The sequence below is a fragment of the Gavia stellata genome, chromosome 12 (assembly GCF_030936135.1).
Source record: "Gavia stellata isolate bGavSte3 chromosome 12, bGavSte3.hap2, whole genome shotgun sequence".
Taxonomy (NCBI): domain Eukaryota; kingdom Metazoa; phylum Chordata; class Aves; order Gaviiformes; family Gaviidae; genus Gavia; species Gavia stellata.
In genome coordinates this window covers 13857362-13879098 of record NC_082605.1, presented here as the reverse complement: position 1 = coordinate 13879098, position 21737 = coordinate 13857362, and the positions used below count along the sequence as shown (strand labels likewise).

General features: G+C 39.0%; 1 protein-coding gene across 1 annotated transcript; it reads left to right on the top strand.

Annotated features, from left to right (window-relative positions):
• Positions 1 to 200: 200 nt before the first annotated feature.
• CHCHD4 (coiled-coil-helix-coiled-coil-helix domain containing 4) lies at positions 201 to 10431 on the top strand. The gene is made up of 3 exons (XM_059823298.1): positions 201 to 313; positions 2355 to 2453; positions 9302 to 10431. Exons 1-3 carry the CDS (start codon positions 292 to 294, stop codon positions 9595 to 9597), a joined length of 417 nt encoding a protein of 138 aa, XP_059679281.1. The 5' UTR covers positions 201 to 291; the 3' UTR covers positions 9598 to 10431.
• The last annotated feature ends 11306 nt before the right edge of the window (positions 10432 to 21737 follow it).

Below are 21737 nucleotides of genomic sequence, written 5' to 3'. Positions count from 1 at the left end.
ACCCGGGAAAAGAAGCCCTCCCCGCCGGGCGCGGGGCAGGCTGGGAGATGTAGTCCAGCGCCGGACCGAGCCGGTTGCTCCCTCCCCTCGCCGGCTCGCGGTCGCAGGAGGTGCGTCAGCAGCCGCCGGCGGGCAGGGAAGGTTCTTCCGGAGGCGGGAGGTCATAGCGTGGAGCAGCGCACCGCTGCCCGTTGCTGTGGCGGTGGTAGAGGAGGAGTGGAGGGGGCGGCGGGTCGCCGGCGGGGTTAGTCTGCGCGCGCGCTGCGAGGGAAGGCACCGGACGGCTCCGCCATGTCCTACTGCAGGCAAGAAGGTGCGCCCGGGTGTCCTCCCAATGTCACGCCGCCGGAACGGGCCGGGCGGGCTCGCCCTGAGGCGGCCTGGGGGTGGGGGCGACGTGGGGCTGCTGCCCGCTCACCTCAGCCCGGGACGGGAAGGCGCAGCCTGAGGGGAGAAGAGGCGCGAAAGCCGCCCGCGGGCCGTGTGTGGTGGTGGGGGGAGGGCAGCCTCGCCTCCCTCCTCCGACCTTTTTCCTCACGGTAGGCGGGAAGCCGCGGCGGGGCCGTTGGCCGTGAGGCGGGAGAGGGCGCTGCGGGGTCCGCGCCCGGCTGCGGCGGCGCCCCGGGGCGAGGCGGTGTGCGGGACGCGCGTCCCGGCAGCTGGTAGCGGCGGGCGTGGTGGGAAAGTGCCGCCCTGCAGCTGGTTGTTGAAACATCCCTGTGAAGTGGCCAATGCTGAGCGTATGTGCACCTCGGGGCTCTTATTTTAGCTCGCCAGGCTTTGCTGTGGAGGGGCTGAGGCGTGCGGGCGCGCTGCCTGTCGCGGCGTGGGATGGTGTCCTCTCGTAGGGGTTAAATTTCTACCAGCTTAGCTTAAGTGGCCAGAGGTGGGGGTTTTACGTTTTTAAGAAAAACACTGTCGATAGGGCGGGTAGAGTGCGAGCTTTATGTTTCTGTATCTGTACAAGGTATTATGTTGTCTGTCTTGTGGTATTTATGAGGCTTGACCACTTCATATCCTGGGGGATATATCCCCCCCTCCCACTTTAAGTACAGTGACTAAATGTGAAGTTTCAAACTGGAAAAAAAAGCTATTCTGTAGTTCTAAATGTCGTTTTGAAATTATAAACTTTGGCACACTGAGTGCTGATTATAAACTGTGGTGAGGTAGTCATAACCTATGGATCTCTTGCTTTATGTTTTTAATTTATTTATTTTAACAACATCTTAGATCTTTGCGAGATCTGTAAGTTGTCTTATGGCATCCCACAAAATTACAGGACAGGGGTTAGAGTTCGTATGTTTCTAGTTCGTTTTATATAAAAAATGACTGGGCATTCTACATTGTAAAGTTTGCTGTAGTACAATGCAGAGTTGATGGAAGACTGTTTCCCTTTTAAAAAAGGTTTAGTTTGAACATGTCTGAGAAACAGATAAATTGGTTAATGAGCAAAGTAAAGGGAGTTGCTGAACATCTGCTAGTTGAGGTCACATTGAGGGGCGAGAAGATACTAATTTCTAATATACCGAGTCACTGTAGTGGCCTTTATGAATTTGGAGAATGAAAGGAGGTTCTTGGGGAACTTACCATTTTTTTTCCCACGCAGTGAATACTCAGTTGTGCGTTCAGAAGAGTTTCAGCTAGCTGTTCTTTTCTGCTTGTGTCTGCCTCAGTGCTTTTTACAGCTTTACAGAGTTGTTAGAAAACTCTGCTTGGGTTTCCAGCAAAGCTTCCCCCCAGCCCGATACGGAACTTCTTTCTTAAATCAAGAGTGGCACAAGAGCAGGAAGTGCGCTGTGTTGCTTTTTTATCCTTGGTAATGTTCACAGCACCTTTCAATATAGTTGGTTCTACAATGTTAAGGTGCTCTTCAGTATTTAATTCAGATAATTACTGTAAAATATTACACCAGTCTTTAATGGAGAGTACTTTATTAATATGTATCCTATTGAACACTTTCCTGTAATTTAGGGTAGTTTTTCTTTCACTTTTCCTTTTTTTTGTCTAACCTCTTCACCTCGGTTAGTCCTGGTAATGGAGTAGTTTGAGCTTGTTTTGAAACAGCTTTTTAACTTCACAGTTCAATGAACTGTACTGTGATCTGCAGCCATTACAGTACGTTGCTGTGAAAATTGGAACTTTAGAAGAATAGAATTTCAGTTGTGTATGTGTTCCTCTGAACCAACAACTGTTCTAATTGAAGGTGATTGATAAGTACAACAGAATTCATTCACTGTTAACATTAATGCATCATGTTGAATATCTCATTACCTCGTGCTGTTTAGCAGCTTTGTAAATGACTCCTTCTGTCTCAGCTTTCTCTGAACTTTTGGTTGTTGTCTCCTATATGGTAGGAAAAGACAGAATTATATTTGCGACCAAGGAGGACCATGAGACACCAAGCAGTGCTGAGCTGGTTGCAGACGACCCAGATGACCCTTATGAAGAACAAGGTCAGTAGTAAGCAGAAGAACGGAAGTAAGGAGTGATACATCACATATACCATATTCTAACAATCTTAAAAAACAAGAACAACAAAAAACAAGCCTTGTATTAAGTAGGAAAAAATTATGCATTCATTTCTAAGGACTGAGGGCAGCTGGTTATTCAGTAGATAAACGCCCAAACTTGTAGCAGTTTTAACTTCCAAATTAGGACATCAGAAATTACATGCTTTCCTTACAGTGGGTTTTTTTCTACACTTTTAATGCTCTTTCAAAGTGGCCTGTTCAAATACATCGGTTGATGGCTTATAGTTTTGGTTAGTAGCCAGAGATATCCAGAAAAAACTTTTCCTTCCTTTCTTTTCTTAACAAAGTTAGAGCTTAACCAGTGAAAATTATGGTTGTTTTTTCACTGTTTTAAATGACGAAGTGCAATTTTGAGAGAAGCTGAAGTAAGTTACATACCACTGTCACTGATGTGAGTTGCTTACCTGCCTGTGTACAGCTGAAATTGCCTAATTTGGTGATCTCTGAATATCTGATATAATATAAATTATATCTGACTAATCCTGTACTACACTAGCAGCAATATAGTCAATAACTAGTAGTAATATCTTTCAATGGCACATGACAGGTAAGTTTAAATTAATCTGTTTTCAACTGTAACTGTCTTGCCTCAAAAAGATGTAAGTTAAAGTTCTCAGTGAAGATTACAGTTCTCACATGAAGTAGATCTAACCTGCAGCTGGAAGCTTAAGAGATCAGAATATTTCTGAGATCAAGACTTGTAATATTCTGATTGCACAGAGCATATTTTAGGTTGTTTCTAATGGGTAAATGAAATAAACTTCCGATCACAATGATTAAATAAATTTTGCCCTAGGTTAATAAATTGTCATGAACATCTGTGAATTTGGGTTAATTTTTTTCTAATTTGCTTTATGCTTACAGATCTTTTAGCCTGTTCACTTTGTGTGAAATGATCTCATTGCTTTCAGCTCAGCTGAGTTGAAGTAAATGCTTGACCCTTTTTGAAATTTTGTTAGAAAGTAAAAGTTGTGCAAGTGGCTCTGTGACCTTTAGAGGGCAGTATTTAAGCACAGTTTAGGAGCTGGAGCACACAGCGTCGCTTTGTTAGCTGATAGGGTATGTAGTTTAATTAGAACCATATCTTCATATGTCATTAAAATAACTTTTTTTGTACATAGATTTGTGTTGAAATGATTTTGCATTTAGCTGCCTGTCTTGGCTTCATTACAACTGTTTGTAGTCAGCAGATGTATCTAAAAGTTTTGCTTGTCAGCAGTGATGAGTCTGTTCAGTTTTATAATGACCCAAATGAGAACAATGAAATAGAATTTCAATTTCAGAAAGGTGTTTAAAAACTGCAGTTTAGGATCTGTTAGGATTTCTTCTACCTTGTATTTTCAGGTAGGTTGTTTTGCTGGCTAAGACCAAAGACCCAAACTGCCTATTTGGTGGGAACAATCTATGCTTTGGGATTTACCATCATCTTCACCATGGGAATGGTGATTAGGCCCCTGGAGATTTCAAACAGAGACCCCTACAGGCAATAAAATCTGTGTGGCACTTATATCTGTTACTGCCTTGACAAGGATGGAAGATGGAACCTACAAATGATTCATGCAAAGTAGTTCATCCTTAGGTGGAAAACAGTGTCTGAGGAGAGCTCATTTTTAACAGTATTTGCTCCTGGCAGTATGCTATGTGGAAGTGAAACAAAATCTGAGCTTTTAACTTCTGTCTTGGGCAAATTTATAATCCATTATTGGTCTGTTAAGTGAAGAGTTAACAGCCTCTAATGATCAGATGGTGGCATTAAGTTCCCCATTCCTTTCCTGTGGCTTTCTGTTTCCTCTGAAAAACTGGAGACTGCTCACAAAATAAAGCAAAGAAAGTTACTTTTTCTAGATACATCTGGAGAACATACAAACCCTTGGAGATTTTATCATTCACTGAACTGTTAAGTCACCTTGTGTGGTGTACAGCTAAACAAAGTGGCTTGCTGTTTACCTAAGTAAATTCATGTATGCAGTCTGTATTGATGTTACATGTGGTTGTTTAAAGTTCACCTATCTTCCCCCTTACAGTGATTCGTGGTCTTTGGTGATAATTAAATATTCTGTGAGTAAAAGGTGTCTATCTAGCAACAGTATGTGGATGCATATTGGTTCTATAACGAAGCATCTGTTTTTGACACCAGCTTTTAAGAGGAAAGGGAAAGGTCCCTGTCTCACATCTAGCACAACAGGCATACTACAAAGGCTTGGAATGTGAACATAGAAAACAATTCTTCTGGTACCTCTAAAGAGGGGATTCTTTTCCTTCTGTCTCATGTCCCATCCCTCTGCCCCAAATTATGTTTCTGTTTGTATGTATTCCACAGGTATATAGTCTTGTGCCATATATTTGGGTAATAAACTATCCAAAATAAAGAGCCACTTCCTCCTTGTTTAAAGGTCATATTAATTGATTCTTCTTGTGTGTATTTTGCTGGATATGGAACTGCCATGGTGAGGAGCAGAGGTGGTGGGGTTTTTTCCTAGCAGTTCTGTATTTACAGCAGGGGAAGAAAACAGAGAAAGCCAAAAGCTAGTTACGTCAGGGGCATCTTACAGTGAAAATGTGTATCTGTGTGATTCAAAATGAGAAACTCTGTTTAAATACTGTTAATAAGTTTGGTTTGGGTTTTTTGTTTGTTATCTTTTTTTTTTAGCATGTGCTAAGTTACTGCCATGTTTTAAGGGTTCTCTGAAAACTTCTCACTTGAACGATTTTGGGCTACAATGCATCAGGTCAAAACCGAAACAATTGACATCACAGAATGTAGCTGTACCTAATGGGAATGAAGCTTGTGGGCAGGAAAGACGTGTGGGCAAAATGTTTTGGAATATGTTGAAGTGCAGAAGCTGTGGCTCATGTGGTTATTATTTAAAAGAAAATTAGAAAGGGCTTTCCTGTACGTAAAGTAACATGCAGGCTTTTCTAATTTAGCTGCTGCTTTGAATAGAAGACTTGGTTTCCAGTGTTTAACTTCTGTGGCATAATTCACTATAATGACTCTTTTCATCTTTTCTGCTATGCTATACACAGAACAGTCATATCTGGGAAAGAACAGATTTATTATCTAGATATACCATAGTCTGTATTGTTTTCTAATACAGCTGAAACTTTTATTTGAGGTTTTGTTTTTTTGTAGGGGCCTTTTTCATACTTAAAATGATAAAATCTCCATCTTATCATATAGTTTAGTATTTTTGTATTGCTCTTATTTTGCTTTAGGCATTAACACTAACTATCTAATATATTAGATATTGTAACTATAACTAATTATCATTAGTTTTTGAGCAGTCTACTTTAGTCAGTAAATCACTTGCGAAAACTTGTGCTCTGTTTCCCTTGGGAGAAAATAAAGTTGTGTAGTATTCTTTTTTTATTTCTATCAGTTATGAGATTTATTTATTTATTTTGTTCTATCAGTTATGAGATTTTGGTAGGCAAAATGTTAATGGCTCGCTTTAAGCCAAAAGCATTGAAAGAAGTGAAGCCATGTGAAATGGGAAGGCAGACAAACCAGAGTAGGTTCAAGTTAGTTAGCACTTCATATTGCAGTGTATCTTAAAGTTCACTGTATGTGCCTTTTAACAGCTGTGGCTGCTGGAAACAAATTAAGAATTCATTTGCAGCAGTTTAAAAATAGTATTCTCACTGTAAATCTTGTTTCTGGTCTTATGTGTTGCAGATGGAAGAATTTAAATCTTGCTCCCATCAGTTAGAGTAATTTCTTACTTTATTAGGCTTATATGAAGAAGGCACTGGTGAGTTTTATGCATGAAAAGTAATTTTTATTAGCATTACAGTTGTGATAGGAAAGTTGGCTAAATCAGCTTATGGAATTGCGCATCAAACACAGGTTGTTGCTGTCCTCTCCGTTCTCTGTTTCTCCAGACTTGTTCCAGTCATCTTATTTTAGAGTCAGTTTTGAAATGGTTTCCACAGAGGACTGATGAAGCAAAACCCTTCATTCTTTTAAGAAAGAACTTGACGAATGATCAGATGTACAGGACTGTTTTTGTGAATGATGGTGTCCTGTCCAATCCTGCTTCCTCTGTGTCTATCATCTTACATTGTGAATCATTGGCAGATAAACTTGTTATTGGAATGTTTGTCATGTAGCAGGGAAGAAACTTATCTCAGAACAACAGTGGGACTTCATTACAGCAAGTACAAAGACAAGTGTTGACATAAATGCAGATGGGCCTGCCTTCATCCATGATATTAGCAGATCCCATGAGCTAAGAGAGATTAGGATTAGGTTGTGTGATGTCAGCAGTTAATTGCTAACGCAAGCCTTGATCTGCTATGATGTAAACAGGGTTGTTTTTTCTTCCCCAAGCACAGGCTCAAGTAGATTATGACCCACTGGATCAGTGAGGTTCAGGCTGCATTTGAAGAAAGCTTTAATTCAATTTTAATTAAAAATAGTAATCCTGTCTATTGCAGACTTGTGATTCCAGGAGAGTGGTGAATGAAATGTTTCCATTTTAATTGTGTTCTAAGCTAGCTGATATACTTACTCATTGAAGTGTGCATTCTGCTGTAATTATCAGTGAGGTAATGCGCCTTATTACTGTGGGTTTTGTTTGTTTTTTTAAAGCATGGTTTCTGTGCAAATAACAATGCTATTTTAGTGATCAAATAGGTGCAAATCAATGCTTGTGTGATATACAAGAATGTATTGTTTATGGGATAACTCTTAGATTGTTAAAATTTGCATGCTTACAAGGCAGTTCTGGTTCTAAAAGGAACAATTTATTTTAAGAGATTTATTTTACAAGTAATTTTACTGCTGGGATGTCTTCAGGAACATTTCAGAACTCTTCATGTATTTTTTTTCTTTCTGAAGTATTAAAAAAATTACTGTTTAAAATGACTGGTTGGTATTGGTATTAGTGAGGAGGAATATAGGACTTCAAAATCTAGTTTACAAAGCAAGCCATATTTCTTCTACAGTGTATGATGCACATCTTTTTGCTTTATGTCATCCTTGGCAATAAGGAATCCGGCACCAGCCATCCATTTCCTTGTCTGAGAAGTTCTGCTTTTCTTCCAGGCAGCTAGAGATGCTGTGATGCACTGTACTAGGTATATCTTCTCAGTACAGTGATTATTACAGATATTTTACAAAACTATCTTGCCAAATAAAGCATGATCTATGAAAAATGACAGTATTACTGTAGTTGACTAAATCATGCTAAGAGTGTTACTTTCTGTAATGAAAAGGAGGCTGATCAACACTGAGATTTGACTGACTCAGCGTAATCTTCTGTTGAACTGTATTGTCTGAGTTAGAGCACATAATTGATGAATTGCAAATCAGAGTAAAATTTTCCTTTCATTCCTTTTAATATAGCAATAAATATGATTGAGCTGCTTTTGCTGTACCAGTACATAAGATTCATGATATTGTGGCCTAATGTCCAAGGAGTTGCTTGTGGGAGTGAAACATATGTCTGGAACTTCATGATCCCACAGGACAATGACAATAAGTAGGCTTATTGAATTCTGTGGGAGTATTTTAGGTAACATCAAGTTACATCAGGCACTAAATATAATTTCATCTTTGGATCAGAGTTGATGCAACTTTATTCTCTGACAATGCTATTTTCATACCTGCTTCTAAAGGGAAAGTACTTAAACTTCAGGTTTGTGCACATGCTGTTAGCTTCTGCAGAGACTCAACCTGGAGATGAAGTTAGGGAATTCTACTACAGGGGAGGAGAGCAAACTGTTAAAGTGGAGAAGAAACCAGCTTGGGTCACAGCACAGTATTTATCTTGTTCTTCATAGACAAACATAACTACATGTATGTTCATGCAAAGTAGAGAAAGGGAATGGAGATGTATTGCTTTAAAGCAATATATTAGAGACTCTAGAAGCCCACATGAACAAGTCCTTTATATTATGTTGCTATACCTGACTGTTTAAAAGGTTTTTGAAAAACTTACAGAGGAACTGAGTTCTCTGTCTTGCTGCTTGAACTTCGTTGCTCAGATCAGTTGATGTCTCAAAAAACCCCGTATGTCCATTTAAATCTCCACCTTGCTATTCCATCACTGAAGTATTTCTGTGATGACTTTAACTCTTCCAGAGCAGAAATTTATAGCTACTCTAGTTTATTTAGAGTCTAAAATGAGACCTAACTCACTTGCAGTTGTGATCTAAAGCGCAGTTTGATTTCTGGGGACCAGACAGTCTGGCATGCTCTCACTATTCTTTGTGTTCTGTGGCATGTGACTTAATCTCTGTCTTAGAAATAAAGTGATTCTCGGTTTTGTAGTTCTGGTTTTCCTGTTCAAATCTTAAGGGGGAAAGTTGTGGGTTAGTATTCCGGAGTTCATTAAAACCAGAAGAAAAATGCATCCATCCAACTTCATTTAAATAATTCTAGTCTTAATACTGGAATTAAATTCTTAGGACTTGTATGACACGATTTTAAAGCTTGCATGTTTCCCTGGCAAAGTCTGGCAAGTGGATTGACTTGACTCTGATCTGTTTCGCAGTTTCCTTAGAATATTCTCAGTGGTCTGTAGTCCAGGGAGAAAGACTTAATTCAGGCATGGATATAGAACTAATCTCACTTATGCCCAGTAAAGGATCATACAGATCAGAGACAGAAGTAGACTGACCAAGAAGTGTTTAGCACCCTTGAAGCTACAGAGTTAATACGGCATTGTTAGTACTTCAGGTTACACCTGCAACCTAGCAGTTTTCACTGACTGAAATAAATTTTTGGAAGGAGCACTTAACTTTTATTCTCTCTTTTGTTTGTTCAGGATTGATATTGCCCAATGGAGATATTAATTGGAATTGCCCATGTCTTGGAGGAATGGCTAGTGGTCCCTGTGGGGAACAGTTCAAGTCAGCTTTTTCTTGTTTCCACTATAGCACAGAAGAAATAAAGGGATCAGACTGTGTGGACCAATTCCGTGCCATGCAGGAATGCATGCAAAAATACCCAGATCTTTACCCTCAAGAAGATGAAAATGAAGAAAAAGAAAAGTCAAGCAAAGATTTAGAAGCTACTCCTATGGAGGCTTCTGCTGCCAAAGAGGAGAAGGGATCTAGCTAATGAAGATGCAAGGAGGCTGTTGTCTCCATTTCTCATTTTCAGAGACCTGGACTTTTGCAGTATGTCTGTCTTCTGAGTCGTCAAGAAATGTTTCACCATTGTTCTATACACTGTATCATAGTAAATAATTTATTGACGAAGGAGAAATCTCAGTGCTACAGCCTTGCAAATAAATACTGCAAAAAGAATGTGTGTGTACTGTGTAACCTGCTATCAGAGGCAGTTAATACTTTAACAGCTGGTTTTTTACCCTCAAGTTCTCCTTGATTTTTGACTTGAACAATGTCTTTAAATATATAGCTGTCAACTAAAATTCCACTAGCCCACCAGGTCTGTCTTCATTTCAGTATGTTCTGATCAATAGCTGCTCTTTTTTTAATGTATTCTGTTCTATTAATAGAAATTGTGTTAATGATTGTTTTTCCTTAAAGATTTGTTTTTGCTAGAGTGATACAGGACATTGAAAGTGGCCTAAATCTGGAATTCGTAAAATTTCAAATGGTCATATTACATTATGGTTGCATTTTACTACCGGCATCAGGTAAGGACTGCCAGAAAAATGTTGAAATGTGTATCTCCTTTGATTTCATTTACTTACTGTGATGGCTTTTGCATTTTTAAAAACGGTGTGTTGTGCAACCATTGATAAAGATGAATGGAAAGAATGTTGGTCACTGGCTTCATCTTTGCTCTGAAACCACAGTTTTTGGGTTCCTTTAGTTAGTACCTGCTCCTTCAGTGTATAGACAGGCTCTTGTCAAATACTTTGAGAATACAGTGAAAATGTTACCTGGTGTAGTGATCTCAAAACAGATACTGTGACTTAAATGCATATTAAAAATCAAATACTTTTTACCTTCATTGAAAGTGCCTGTGTCTTTGTGGCATGGTTTTTTGTTAACACTGCTTGGATTTAAGATAACTCTTCTGCATTGTAAGCAGACTTTGAATCAATTTGTGGATTGTGAAGATCAGTTGCTCCAGCTTGACAGATTTTTATTCTTGTCCCGTTCTTTTCTCCCCAGGCAGGAAGGCATAAAAAATGTAAAGCATTTTCAGTAGCTGTGGTAGACTGTGGATCGTGAACCAGCACTAGAGAGGACCTGAATAGCTATTAAAATATTTGAAAAATACTTTAGAGGTGCAAATAATTTAATAGTAATTCATTATAGTTTAATACCTGTGGATAAGGGAATGCTACATTGTTTTTCTTTCCTAGCAAAATGCAGGCTGTGAGAATTGTATTACAAAACAAATTGTACCTGTGGCTTCAGTAACTGTTCATTGCACGGTTGGGTTTTTTTTTCCCTCTTCTTATGTGTTGGTTAACTTAACCAAAGCATGAAAAGTTGTAGTGGCAATAATGCAGCCCAGTAAGTCTAGTAATGTTTAAACACTTGCCTGTCTCTGTGTGCAACAGTCTTGAGTGCTCAGCAGCATTGCTTCCATATAATGTTTTGCTATCTTGCTGTTTGCCTAAATTATTTCAGTGTTAGTGATGATGCTTCTGAATGTTTGAGGGGAATGTCTGTTAAATTTTAGTGTGTTTGAGCTGTTTATATTTCAGTACAGCTGTTGGATCCTCAAAAAAAATTGTAGGCAATTAACTGGCTGACAACTACTCAGTTCTGAGGGCATGGATAGCAGGTACTCTCAGCATCTCTTTACTTTTAAAAGAAACAAAGTGTGACAGAGTTTCTCAGTGTGACTCTTTCACAATGGGCACAAAATTGACTAAATGGGTACAAAAGCAGCAGTGATAAACCTTGGCACTTAGGCAATTGGACCCTGAAGATGAAATCTTAGGTAATCAGATAAACACTGGGCACCAAATAAAAAAAAAAATCACATACACCCAAGCTTTTGGTTGTTCAAATGGAAATCCAATTCATTAGTTGTGAAGAAGCAATAGCTGTTTGTGAAGGGGTGCTCTGTTCTAAGAATGGTTTGCCTCCTGTGTTTTTCTGCTGTGCTTTTCTTTCCCACGTTGCCTCAATGCTCTACAGGTTTTGGATTTATCCTCTGTAACAGTATTTATAGCATCTTTGTACAAAACATAAAATGCAAAAGTGTTGGTCCTACAGTAGCTAGGGACCTGAACCTAATATTTGAAGGTGTGTTTAGGATGGAGGTGCTTCTTTCTGACTCTGCTGTGGCTTGCTAACCTGTTGTGCTAGATCCAGTACAAATATGGAATCTGTGTAAAGGGCCTTACATCAGAAACACTGGAAAAACACTGTGTAATGTGTTTGAGGTGTTTTGAGAAAGGACGTCATAGCTCTAATCCTAAAGAGGTCTATGTGGAAATTATCACTTTCTTTTCCTCCTATCCTTGTCAAATTAGAAGCTAGCATAACTGTCATCGCTTTACTGCATTTGCATTCTGGATAATCCCTTAAAAGCAGAAGTGATGTAACTTGGACAAAAAAAAAAAACCACAAGTATCTCGTTCTCCTCACCTACTCTTTTTTTTTCCCTCCCTTGCTTATACGCCTGCTGTGAGTGCCAGCCTGTTCTATTTTTGACTGATTTCCCTTCCCCCCCCCCCCCCCCTTAAAAACTTAAAATAGTAATAAAGATTTGCTTGACAAGGAATTAGGGCTGTATGTTGAGACACAGAGTCCAGTCCCTCCTGTTTTCTGGTTTAGTTCTTAGAGTAGATTTCCTGCCATGGAATTTGTGTTTTCCTGCATTAAGAGAAGTAAAATGCAGTCAGACTTCCCTCTGGATTTTAAGTTTGTGACAACCATGTAGTATAGCTTGCACTTCAGCGAAAGATCAGGAATTAGAAGGTAGATCAACAGTAAATACATATTGCCACTTCCTTGGGCCCATGAAAGTAAAGAAAGAGAAGCTGTTCGGTGTGGACTCTGATTTTGGTGAAGCAATTTTCGGGTCAAGTTGTCTTTCTTGACCATTATTTATCCCTTGAAAGTGTTACAGAATTTACATGGAGATTTCTTTTCCGTTTCTACTAGTAGATTTGTGTTAACTCCAAAGGAACAGGGAAAAAAATTGGAGGGTTTTTTTTTTCTATGTAAACTAATGCAGTTGTCTATGTATAGATAATGTAACTCCTTGCTTCTATTATGTTTCCCAGTATTGCTTTCTCTACATGATTCTCCTCTTATAGTTGCATGCTCCCATTTTAAATCTAAAATCCATCAGTGGTTATTTTAATACATAATAAAGATGATAAAATGATCCCTGGCAATATGTGGCAAACTTGTGAAATAAGCAGATGATAAGAAGTAGCATTTTTATTGTCTGGATACAAAACTTAGAGCTGCATATTGCTGTCTTGTTCTAATGTGTTTCTTATTTTCTGCATGAATAATGTCTTGGTTCTCTATCTGCCATCAGTAAGCTACTGATTCTTTGGGGGGAGGGAGTAGTAGGTTCAAATGTTTTTGAGAAATTGCTTGCATGGAGTCATTTTGGAATGATTTTATGTATGGTGTATCAGGTGTATGTCAAGTCAAAGGTAGTCATTGGTGGGGAGAAGGAAAGCTTTCATTATTAAATAATTGCTCTTTAATTCTATGCCTTTTAGTTGACTGCTATCCTATAAAAACTGACGTGCTGTGATGAAATTTTTATTAGAGTTTAGCTAAAAGGAACTGTTAACAAGGCATGAAGCACTTCTAGATGTAATAGAATGTTTTTAATACAAATTACTTAGCCCGAACAGTTACATGCAGATACAATCCCAATTGGATTTTATCCATTTAGTTTTTAGAATATAAAGAGGTGGTTTTAATTGTATTCGTCCTACAGACTTCTATCATTGCTCCTAAAATACTACCTTGTACAATATTACTATGTAATATTTCAGTTTTCCAGTTTTAATCATTCTTCTTCAGTTGTTGCACACCTTTGTAATTCTGGAGTTTATGCAGTGGTGAAGCAAGCCATAGTTTTGAAGGTTGGGTAGGACTGTTACCAGCTGGCTGGAACCCCTGTATGATGTAGGCCACAAATTTGTATGCAGTTTGTGATAACTTCCTTGTTAGGTTGCAATCAACTTAAACTTGAATCAGTGGAGCATGTGTCACATCTCCTGATGCAGATAAAGATTGCCTATAAAGCTTGTCTTTTATGGGTGATTGTTTACAAACATAAAATATATTTTAAAATATAGTTAACTACTGAAAAGTGGTTAAAATTAGATAAAATTGCATTTTCAGAATGTGTTTAAAAGTTACTCATTAATTTTTTCTGCTTTTCTCTGCAGTGCAGCCTACCCACATTTCAAAGACCTAACTTTAACTTGTGTTTAGTAACTTTCCTAGAGATATGACCTTGCTTCAGGTGCAAAAATGACCTGTATTTTTCCTTCTTCACTGCAACAGGAATGATGTACGCAATGGTGTCTAGAGGAAGATGTTTATCTTGCAGTTTATTCTAAGGATTGTTATATCTGGGGATCTGGCAGGGCTTTGTTGGAAACAAGATCTGTATCCTATGCAGTTCTTACTGAGAATGTCCTTGTTAAATCTTACAGTGGTATCTCCCGTTCATCTAAGGCACTTATCTGATCCCACGTCAATGGATCTCTTTGAGGAACGTTGTTACCTAAATAGGTAGAACCTACTTTCTTATTCCTAGGGAAGAAAAAAAGGATATTACATGCTTCTTGACTCTTGTTTTACTTCTCATTAAAATTCTGGCAGTGTTAGTGTGGGACAGTGTAGAGAAGCTACCAGCAGCTTGTCATTTATTCTTAATCAGCTCTTTTCATTGGACGTGACTTCATTTTGTTCAGCAGCACCAGCCTGTCTGCAGTTGTTTTTCAACTGCTTTTAACCCCTCTGGATCTGATGCTTTGTTAGTGATACTGAGAACTCCCGCGAAAACCCACCCAGTAGAGGAAGAGTGGAAAAGGTGCAGCAACAATTACAACACCAATGTTATAATTCTTTCCCACTAATGCAAGATAGTACCTAATATTGTTCATGGATCAGTGTGAAGTTATTTAAAATGTCAAACTAGATAATTTGGTGGTGAATTCATAGCTAGAGCATGAGGTTCTCAAGGCCTGAAACAGTAAGATATTAGACTTTTTTTTTAATGTGCTTCACTGTAGGCTAGCTCTGACTGGTAAGATGACTAGAACTCTAGTTCAAGACTTAGGGGTCTGTAGCTGAGCGTGGAAGAAGCAGCAGCTTATCTATCTCTCAAATATCGATGTATCTTGATACTATGAAGGCCAAGAAATAGATCAAACTGCTAAAATACTGAACTATTAGTAAAGGTAATACACAACTGTTTCTACTAAGACACCCTGAGCAGTTCAGGCTGCTGCTATTAACATGTTAATAGCATTAGTAAAAGCTTGCAAAGAGTTTTGCACCCATCACTGCCAGAAGCACAAGGGTTTATGATTAGAGTACCCTGTGCATTCATCCAGTGGTTCAAGCTGGAACAGCCTTTTCATGCATTTAGATCCACTGAAAGTAGCCCCGTACAAAATGCTGAAATGCTTGGAATATTGCTTAATTGTCTGCCATTTGCTAATTTAATTGAAATAATTCCAAATGCTTAGAATGTTGCTTAATTTTCTTCCATTTGCTAATTTAATTGAAATTATTAAATATTTTGCCCTGCTTGTGGAGAGTGCAGTGTTTGCTGCTTGATATACCAAAAAAGCTTTTTGTAATTCAAGGAAAATAAACTTGGGGTGGCAAGTTTCGCCCAGTGCTGTCCGGAGTGGAATGTATGGCCATGGTTGCCTAATGTAGGGCTGTGATTTTCTCCTGTCTGGTACTGACTTTACTTTCCTCAGGCATCCTTGGACTTTTCCTTTTTTTCTTCTTTTTTGTGCGTGTGTTTCCTCCAGTGAATTCCATGTTCTTAGCATAAACTATAGTCAGTAGCCAGAGCCTGAATAGAGGGGCAATCTCTAAAACAGGAAGAAATGTTTTTGCTGTTGGAGTTTTTTGTTTGTTTTGGGTTGGTGGTTTTTTGGTTTGTTGTTGGGGTTTTCTTTGTTTTGTTTTGTTTTTTTACAAATAGCTTATTACAAATTGGTATTGATAACATCTGTGAGCAGACAGCTCATGAAGGCCCTGTTCTAGCCAAAACAAAGACCACAGGAAGATTTGTTGTGATTGCACATTGCAGATTAACCCAGATGCCGCAACAATGATGTGAAGGGTAAGTGGACATAGGATTCATTGTACTGGATCTGATGACAGGTCCAGTTGATTTGTTTGTTTCTGAATGTGACAAGTTCCTTGTGCCTCTTAAGAAGGTGAAAGCATCCCCTCATAATGCACTCATTCCCTTCATAGGATGATGTAAGGAAGAGGGTTGTTTGATTTCTACATCTGTGGTTTCTGACCCTTTTTCTTACTGTTATGAGAGTGTTGCTGCCTCCACCCTGTTCCTTTTGCTTTCTATTTTGTCCCCTTCTCATACGCCCCCAAATACTAATACTGCTTCCTTTTCCCCTACAGCCAGCTACATTTTTCCTTACAGGTATTGGCCCTGTTCCCTTACCTGGCCCAAGGGGCCATCTCTTCTTTCTCCTTGCAACATAAAGAACCTAAACTAATGAACTAGGTTGGATCCAGCTAATTTTCTTCCAATTTGGCCCTACATGGAACAAGCAAAGGTTGGCAGAATTTGATAGTTGGATGCCATGCTTGTTAGCATTTCCCATGCTGTGAATGAAGCTGCTGATTTAGAATTAGTCCAGTTGATAACCATTATGTTTTTATATTGGGAGTGTGTACAGATGTTATTAATGGGTGTTACCTGCACAGTTAACGATTTGAAATATCCTCGGTGCTTATGATTTTTCTCATAAAGGCCAGGGCAGAGTAGAGGGGGAGGATAACCTCCCTTGACCTGCTAGCCACATTCTTCTTGATGCACCCCAGGATGCTGTTGGCCTTCTTGGCCTCGAAGGCACATTGCTGGCTCGTGGTCCACCAGGACTCCCAGGTTCCTTTCCACAGAGCTGCTCTCCAGCAGGTCAGCCCCTAACCTGTATTGATGCATGGGGTTATCCCGCCCCAGGTGCGGTACCCTACGCTTGCCTTTGTTGAATTTCATAAGGTTCCTCTCTGCCCAACTCTCCAGCCTGTCCAGGTAACGCTGAATGGCAGTGCAGCCTTCCGGTGTGTCCACCACTCCTCCCAGTTTTGTGTCATCAGCAAACTTGCTGAGGGCACGCTCTATCCCTTCATCCAGGTCATTGATGAATATATTGAACAGGACTGGACCCAGTACTGACCCCTGGGGAACACCACTTGTTACAGTCCTCCAGCTAGACTCTGTGCCACTGATCACAACCACTCTGTGCCACTAAACACAATATTTGTTGTGTCATTAATGTGTGAAGAATGAAGACTGGGTCTTAGAGGTACAATTTTCTCAATAGACGTATACAGGTAAGGTAAGAACTTGTACAGTACCCTGAAGAGTAAGTGCAACTATAATGTAGAGTTGCAAGGGTAAGTAAGTCTCTGTAATACACTGGCTTGATTTTAAGTATGGAGACTGATATGAGCAGACTTCCATCTACCTAAGTGCTGAGCATTTATAGGTAAGGCATCTTGCGCTTACTGTCATGCATTTCTGTGTTCATGCCTTGCATCCCACAAATCAACTCTGTATAAAGGAGCAGTTTTAGGACCTGTTAAGTATTTTTTAGACTTCATTAAGGCCTCAAACTAGTAAAACTTCATGTGTGTATTTCTTACGGGAATTAAGCACCTGCAAGGACCTAGATGTAAGATTTTGCAGGACTAGGTTTTGATCAGTTAATTTATGTAAATGGCATGTTAATTCAGTAACTGTACCTATTTCGTGTTTCTAATCTGTACATGTTCTCATACCAAATGTACACTTTTCTGGTAAGTTGCTCAGTAGAAAAGTAACTTGTATCATGGTTGCCTTATTAGCTAAATGTTTTTCTCCATTTGCCTGAGTCTATGCTAACACTATCAAAGCAAGAGCCTGATGTTTGGAATGTTTGTGGTTTATTAACTTGAATTAATGTGCATGTGGTTTGAGGATTGCATGGTTTAAAATTTTAAAAATAGATCCCAAACCTCACATCAATATAAATTTCTGAGTATTTTTAATTGAAGTTTTAAGCACAAAAAAAGTGCTACAACACATAACAAATAACACACTAACTTTTCCAGGTCTGCGGGACTTGAGGGAGCACATCATGTGAATTATATCAATTCAAAGAAAGCTTACATCAAGCAGCATGGAAAAATTATGAGACATGGTAAACACTACAGAGAAAACTTACTCTTTATAGCAGTGAGCCACTCTCAGAAGAGCAGTGCACAAAGGTTGTGCATAGGTACATTTTCTTTCTTAGCTGCTTGCCAAGAGCAGAAGCCGGAGAAGCATTAGTAGCAATATATTAGTACATTGGAGTTAGGGCTCAGCACTCACAATGGCCATTTAATGAACTACTTTGATGCTTTAAGGGTCCACGTTGCCAGAATGATTGTGTATTTATGGATACACGTGCTGCACAGCTCTTACAGAGAGCTGCTTTGACCTCTAGCAGCCCTGAGTTTGCTGCTATCTGTGGAAAGTTAATGTGCTTCTGCTTCAAGCTATAACCTGTCCTATTACAAATTTTTCCACAGCTTTCCAGACTTCTTGTGGGTAAAGGCTTTTATTTCATCCTTATGCAGGATTTCCAAGTGATACATCATTGCTACTGTTTGGTATGTGATTGCTACTGCTTGTGAGACACCTTGTCTGTTTGGGTGCTGTAGGGTTGATCATGTGGCCATTTTAAAGACCGGTCCCACTTTAGATGTACTAAAAGAAGCTGTCCAGCCACTTCTGTATTGGGCAAATGCATCCTTTTTTCCATGTTAGTATTCTTTGTATTACTGTGCCACCTAAGATACACAGTCACAGAGAGGATCACAAGGTATGTGATATTGTACACAGGCGTACAAAACAATTCTTTTTTGGTACAGGAATACAATACCTTTTATGGTAGTTCTTTTACTATGTATGACCTTGTTTGCTTGTTCTGAGGAATGTGTAACAGCTTCTACTAGGAGGACAGTTGTCATCTTGCACTGACTCATGCTCATCTTCATTTCAGGTACCAGTACACAAGAAAATAACTTTTTTCCTTTCCAAAGTCTCATGGTGATCAATTTAAACCTTCTCATCTCTTCTTTAATCAATAGCTGTTCTAACTTAATCTATGTAGTTCATTTCTATTTAGATACTTATTTTCAGACAGGCTACCTGGATTGTAGCACTGCAGAACAAAGACATTGCACATGGTAGCTCTGTGTGAGTTGGAACTTTTCTTTCATTTTTCTTCTCTGTGAACTCAGAGATACCTGATTAGCAGAAGTACAGATACCAATAAAACATCAACTTGCAGTGTTGAGTCACCCTAATGTGCTTTCATTTTTCACTTCCAAATTGAATTCCATGCTTGTGGAATACCTGCTACTTTTCAGAGCACAACCGTTAAACAAGAGCTAGTAGCTGGAACAAAATGTGCAATGTTTCTAAGTAATGGAGGGAAGGAAGTAGACTTAGCTATACAGGTACCTGCAAGTAAATCAGATGTTCAAAAAGAATGGGAACTTAGAAGGAGGAGAAGAAATTAGCTGAATATTTTTGGGTTCCCCCACTCGCGTTACACTTTTCTCTGAAGTGTGTGTATGTATTACCTACTTTAGAGATATCTGAAATGTGTGATATACTGATGACTATCTTGTTTGCATTTGGTAGTCATTAATCACTGTATTATAGTAGGCTGCAAGAGAACACACCAGGGTATCAATATTCTTGTTCCAAATAGTATTTCTACTAGCAGTAGTTAGAAATGCTTGTAAATGACCATGTTAAAAAATAACTTTCATCCACAGAAGGGAACTACACAGATGTTTACCCTCCCCACAAAATCACCAGTCTGGCACAAAAAGTGGACTATGGGAGTTTGCTTTAATACAGTACTGGCTACAAACCAAAATGGAATATGATCATCATTAAATAAGATCTCCTGCAGGTAAAATGGCCTGTGTTGAAAAGCATGTTCCTTAGCTTAGTTCTAAACCTACACTTGGATTTTCATTTATTCTGAGAAGCCCTTTGAGAACAGACTGTAAATTCATGTACACTTGTTTATTTTTATTGATATTTGAAAGAGAACTAGTCAATCTTTTTGTTGTGAGATGATTTCTGGAGACAGTAAAGAAAGCGGTTGCTATGCTCCTAATTTCTGTACGCTGACATTTCAAACTAAGCCAAATTCCTTGGTTAAAAAGTGTTTTATTGCATTAATTAAATGGCTTGTTGGAGATGCCACATTGTTGGATACCACTTTAGGTAACAACAAATAAATTATGAAGTGAAAGAGGGAAAGCAATTGCGATGGAGGAGGGGAGACTTTCTGAAAAGGGGCAAGGAAGAAACACTGTTTATGTGCTGTTGGGAGAAAAGTGGGGCTTTTATTTTGTAAATATCTGCCTGTCATGCATTTCCAAATGAGCTGAGGGTTTTTTCTGCTGTTCAACCAATATGAAGCTAAAAAAAAAAAAAGCAACAAATGGAATGGAAGATACTGGTTTTTCAGGTTCCCCGTGATAAAGAGAGCAAACTGACGGCCTAAGTTGTAGACTGGGACTTCCATCCTTCTGCTTTAGTATTAGGTTTTTCTAGATAACTCCATGTGCCAGTCAGACAGTGCTAAATAAAGATATCTCCTTCTTCCCTGACAGCATTAAAAAATTATAGACATGGAATAGAAATATGCAAAAGTAGCATGTGTGCATTCTTTTTCTCTGTAACCTGCTGAAAGAATAGACTGACTCATTATAATTTCTGCTTTAATTGATGAGGAAATGCGCTCCAACCAGCTTCATTTGATAGTGAGTCCTTAAACAGGGGACACAGGTCTTAAACTACAAATTTCCTCAAAATACTGTGTTAAGGAATGATTTAAGTAGCTACCCCTTAATTACTATAGGGTAGGGTAAAATTGATTTAGAAAGAATGCTTTTGCAGAACAGAACTATTTTTACCTAGAGTGCAGATATTGCCACTCCTGTACTTCTGTGGAGGGAAAAATAATCCTCAGACACAATGGGAAGGAAGCCTAGCTTCAGTATCTTAACCTGAAGCGTGACCAAGAGAAATAAAGCGGAATGAAAGCGCTAAGTGCAACTAAATGCCAGTGATATCGAGCACAGTTTGAATAGCCAGCTTGCTCTTAACAGTAACTATCGCTACCTAATTTAATACATGGTCCAGCCAATCCATTTAGCTCCTCCTGCTTCTGCCTTGTAGCTTTTGTAGTGTTACAATCTCAACATTAGAGCAGCTACTAGTTCCTCACATGTTTTGGCTTTTTGCTAGCATAAGGCTTTTTAGTCGTAATCGCTGTGAGCCCTTTGTGGTTACAGACTAAAGTACTACAGCAAAGAGCAAAATGACCTTAGAGAACAAGGGTTGAATTTGGAATCAAGTTTGAGCCAAGGTGCTTTCTGCAGCAGACCTCAGCACTGATGATAGCAATATGTACATCTGTAAAGGACCTTGTCCCAAGATAAGTCACATTAGTTTGTTCTGTGCAGCAATGGGATAATATTGCCTTTTAGAAAGCAACCCATTATATTGGCATAATTGCAGCCTGATGTTAAATCAATCAGGGCTCTTTTAAATAAGTATTATTTGACATGCTTGTTTAGTAGTATGCCACCTGTAAAGCTGAAAGAAATTGCTGCCTGTTAGTGGTCCCTTACAAAAAATACACCCAAGTAATGAAGGCATTATGTAAGCAGCTTATACATATTAATGTCAGGCTCTGACCTGAAGTATGGAAACACTAATCCATATCTTAAGTTTTGCCTTGTGAAATGATTCTCTGGCTGTGTGGAATCAGGCTCAAATTAAGAACTGACTTGTAACCTATGTATGACGCACTAGTTAAATTTTTTTATGATAAGGCTGTGCATTTTTTGAAAAAAGTAGTCATGTCCCATGTTTCCTGTCTAAGCACGTGAAAGGATGGTAAGTCTGCTTTCATCACTTCAGCTAGGAGCATGTTGAATAGGAACGCATTAACTAACTACACCTTTCACTGCAATGTTACTAAAAGGCAAAGTTCAGCACTGTAACTTCTGAAGCAGAAA